At 37.7% G+C, this 4,482-nt stretch overlaps 1 protein-coding gene across 1 annotated transcript; it reads right to left on the bottom strand.

The window, feature by feature from the left end:
• Positions 1-1,018: 1,018 nt before the first annotated feature.
• LOC118736537 (putative nuclease HARBI1) lies at positions 1,019-2,714 on the bottom strand. Its single transcript, XM_036466599.1, has 4 exons — positions 2,010-2,714; positions 1,608-1,940; positions 1,406-1,550; positions 1,019-1,349 (listed from the first exon to the last, which is right to left on the bottom strand). Exons 1-4 carry the CDS (start codon positions 2,235-2,237, stop codon positions 1,201-1,203), a joined length of 855 nt encoding a protein of 284 aa, XP_036322492.1. The 5' UTR covers positions 2,238-2,714; the 3' UTR covers positions 1,019-1,200.
• Positions 2,715-4,482: the final 1,768 nt, after the last annotated feature.

Raw genomic sequence — 4,482 nt, 5'->3', positions numbered from 1 at the left:
GCAGCGGAATAGCTGCGCTTGATTGTGTTGGCATAACAAAAATGAAAATAGTGGAAATAAGCAAACGATAATTTACAAGGCGTCTTAGCACGGTGCATAGGCAACTGGCTGAGTCAGTGGGATCGTCGGTTCGAATCCTACTGAAAGAAGTCGGATGAGGAAATGTGGTGATTTCCGAAATAGCTATCACTTCTACCATTTTTTCAAATTATTGTTGCTTTTCCACAATAAATTTTCATTTAAAAAATGGCCTCGAGCTCATTATAAAATTGTTGAATTTTATTTTTTTCTTTATTTGTTTTAATTTATTTTAAGAAAAAACCATAAAGCAAAGTTGTAGACTTGATTTATAAAATTTCTAAAAATTTCAGAAAGTCGTCAATATTTCAAGCTTTTTAATCAGAATTTCTGGAAAAAATTCGTGTGTGCTGTTTTATAACCCATTCAATTTTGATATAAATTGTGTAAGTTTTAAGTAACTCAAAAATCTCATTGATTTTTGAGATTTTTTTTTCGCTGACGTTGTGCATTTTCTTCCATACGAAGGATGTTCGAACATTCTTCTATATAGTAGAAATTAAAATTCATTTTTATACTAGTAAAGCTTATACATTTGCTATCATTTATTTCAACATTATTGATTTATTGCCAAATTTGCATATGCATGTTGGCATAATGATAGCAAATTTAACAAGCGAGTGAGTGAACTCTTTTCAGTTCTCAAAAAACCGAAATTTATATATACCTTGAAAACGGATTTACTTTCTCAATCTCTGACTGCATATTTGGATTGAGGGGAAAATTTATCATAAGAAATGAGAATAATAGAGGTCATACCTTCTTTAAAAGCTTATGATCTAGTGTGATTAATGTAAATATACGATTAAGGAAAAAATAGCGTGTGATATTTACATTTTTAATAAAGTATGTACTTCTAAATATTTGATTCTAAGCTTTAATTATTTGAACTCTTAGAAGTGTAATCATACAAATTTTAGGAACAGAAGTTCGTTATCAATCTTTCTTGTACACGTTTTGCAGTGGAGTTCTGTCCGAATTCTCAAAATCTGTTGAAAAATGTTCAATAGGATCGCTAATTGACCGCTGACTAAAACGAATGTTGTGAAGGGCTGCACGCGCGTTAACGACTTTACCAGCGAAAGCGGGGTCATATAACAGAACCCTTTGTTGTGATAAGCATCACCAAGTTCCTTTGAGGAAGCCAAAGAGTCTCTCAATCGGGCTCCGTGCCTTGCAGAGCGCTTCATTGTACCGAAATTTTGGTGACGCTTCTGGCTGGTTGGGTAAAGGAATCATGAGCCATGGCTCTAATGGGTATCCAGAATCCCCTTAAAGAAAGTGCTTTTAGTATTATATTTTAAAATAAATTAACAAAAATAAGTACCAATCAAAAACATATTGCGGTTTCCATCTTCAAAAGCTCGCTGCATGACTTGTCGCACAGCGGAAGAGCTCCAAATATAGGAGTCCTGTCGTGCTCCCGGATGCCTGGCATTCACGTTAAGGATTTTTAGATTTGGGTCACATATCTATAGCAAATACAATAAACAATCAACACCATACTTCATTTCAAATGCTTTGCTTACCATTCGCACATTTATGGAGTGATATCCATGATGATTGACGTATGCTTCCTCGTTATGTTTAGAACTCAAAATGGATATGAGGGTGCAGTCGATCGCACTGATGGTTCCTCCGACGAAAGGCGCAGGAGCTAAGGAAAACGCTTCCTTGGCAGCTTGACGTTCTATTTGGGTCATGGGGAACTTCACTTCCGACAAGAATAAGCGGCTATGGATGGCTTCGGTTACCTTGTGTGTGCAGCGGCTGGTAGATGACTGACTCAGTGAAATTCCCCATTGTTCCCCTACAGGCCGTTGATAACATCCCGTGGCGTAGAATCGCAAAGCGCAAAGAACCTTTCAAAACAAAAGTGAATTTATTGACACATGTAAAACTTTATTAAAAGTAAGTATTTAATGCTTTACCTGTTTTTCAGCCGATATCGCTGTAATTCTTGAACCTTTTAAAAGGTCTTCCAGCCGTTCAACCACGTCCGCCACCATGCCTGGACGCACACGGTAAAGCTTCCGGAACTCTAAAGGTGGGAGATCTAGGGGATTATCAATATCCCGCAGAAAACGCCGATCCACCGTTGAGAAATTTGTCACTGGCTCGTTTTGAGATAAGCTTGACGCTACAAATTCAAAAGCCATCTCTAATTTTTATTTACTTCTTTCTTTTGCGTTTTAAGTTACTTTTATTTGTTTAGATATTTTCGCTAACACAAAATTGACAACTCCAATTGAGATGTCGACAATTTAGCAATAGCCGAACCGTAAACGATAACAGCTCATTTTTCGAAGGCCAGTGTTGTTAAGGAAACGTTTTCTGAATAGCAAAATCGATAAAATTGTTGTTTAGTTGACATAACGATAACAAATGTTGTTAAAATAGCGTAGTGAATCGCAATGACCGCTCAAACATGTGCTTGGAAGGTGATCGATTGTGCAAAGCAGGGGATTGTCATACAGATGTGGCGTTATATAATGTAGCTATTTAGGCATCGTGTCCATTGGCGGTCCTCGAAATTTTTGTTTTGTTTGTTTTCGAAATTTTTGTACTTGGGCATTTCATCGCAGAAGATTTCATTTCAAAAAGTGCTTACGTGCCAAGTTTTGTGAAATTTTGGGTAATACCTTAAAAGACGTTGAACGTTATAATGAAGCTATATGAAGTTTGTTGCTGTCGCCATCTGATTTTGTTATGGCAACTTCGAGAAAAACTATTTTGGATGAAGCAAAAAAAAGGCAGCACATAACTTCCACCAAATAAATCAGTATTAGGTGATAATGCCACCGGCCAAACGACATTCATTGCAAAATTGTAAGGTGTCGAAGATTCGAAAAAGGGTTCAGGTCTGGAGGATGCGTATGGGCTGGGCTGGAGCAGTTGAACCACTGGATTAAAGTGCTATCGGATCACATTAAGAGCATGAAGCCGCAGGCACAAAAGAAACAAGAGGTCCGACAGCGGGTAATAACTACGTCGCAGACTTATTGTGAGGTGGATGATGATTTGGATCCCGCTACGCACTTAAAACGAACGACGAGAAATAATTCGATTGATGAGGATGATCTTCTGTTGCTCAACCAAGAGCGCGCTGATCTCGGTCTGGATATCGTAGATATGATATGAAGCATACGAAACAAAAATTAACTTTAATTTTGCTTGCTTATTTTTATTTCAGACGGACTACATGAAGTTCACCGGTTCTTACTATCATTCAGTCTTATGTCTTCCTAGGTGAGTCCAAGTTACAAACCGAATGTCACTGAAACCGATAATATATCCCTTTCCCGCCCATTAGTGTGTGGGGAGGCGGCGTGGCTGAAATCCAGTCCACATTTTTTTTTATATTTCTGGGTTTTTATGCAAAAATAGGTCTTGCGGCAAATGTTTGCTACTTTGGGTGATCGTTACCTAATCCTTGCCACATTAGAATCCAGAATTCGGATGGCTGGTGGGCGTGGCAGTTGACCGATTTTTACCATCTCTTAGATTTTTGTCTTCTTAGGTTAATCCAAATTGCAAACCGACTTTCGTTGAAATCGTCGTAGATAATACTTTGTAGGAAGGAAATAAATGATACCGTCAACAAAAGAAAAGTGCCAAAAATCAATGGTATTTTGTAGCCAACTTGAACTATCACTGTGTTATACCAGAACTGAATGGAGCACAAAACGCTGTGAATATGGTGGCTACAAAAATCCAGACATTAAGAAGTATAAGTGGTTTGAGTGCGGCAGGTTCCCGTGTTTGGAGCATATTGTTCCCATATGCCAAGGTTGTACATTTTATGCGGAGAATATAAACTATTACACAGTAGTAGTAAGGATCAGACATGAATTATACAAGGATTAGCGGTTTGAGACACTTAACAGTAGTAAGATTTTGAATTTTGTGAATTTTGAATTGTGTCGTCGTTGCAAAGGACCATCGATATAAGCAATTATATCTACTATATATTTGTGGAAGTATGTATGTATGTATGTTTGTATGTATGTATGTGCCACGTTGCAGCCTAAACGGACGGACAGAATCGAACAAAATTTTGACAGAGTATTGCCATGACTCCTGGGCCTATAATAGGGTGAAAAAATTGGGATCCTACAAGGGGGCGTGGCACATCCCATAAGCGCGAAATATTTAATCAGCCATAACTTCGGAACCATAAGTCACATGACCTTGAAATTTGGTATACAGACATATAAATGGTAGGTGCTTATAAGAAGGTATATATAAATGAGTTTGTAGAAGGGGGCGTAGCACATCCCATAGGCGTGGAATTTTTTATCAGCTATAACTTCGGAACCTTAAGTCACACGAACTTGAAATTTGGTATGGAGACATATCAATGGTAGCTGCTTATAGGAGGGTATATATAAATGAGTTTGTAAA

Source organism: Rhagoletis pomonella, unplaced genomic scaffold (genome assembly GCF_013731165.1).
Source record: "Rhagoletis pomonella isolate Grant_MI unplaced genomic scaffold, Rhpom_1.0 Rhpom_scaffold_00003, whole genome shotgun sequence".
Lineage (NCBI taxonomy): Eukaryota > Metazoa > Arthropoda > Insecta > Diptera > Tephritidae > Rhagoletis > Rhagoletis pomonella.
The sequence above is the reverse complement of the archived record's forward strand: the minus strand, read 5'-3'. Positions and strand labels throughout refer to the sequence as shown.

Excerpts from the sequence above, each read along its gene's own strand:
- LOC118736537 (XM_036466599.1), bottom strand. The coding sequence starts at position 2,237 with ATGGCTTTTGAATTTGTAGCGTCAAGCTTATCTCAAAACGAGCCAGTG. Across the intron at positions 1,941-2,009 it reads CGATATCGGCTGAAAAACAG|GTTCTTTGCGCTTTGCGATT; the intron begins GTAAAGCATTAA and ends TTGTTTTGAAAG. Across the intron at positions 1,350-1,405 it reads CCGCAATATGTTTTTGATTG|GGGATTCTGGATACCCATTA; the intron begins GTACTTATTTTT and ends ACTTTCTTTAAG.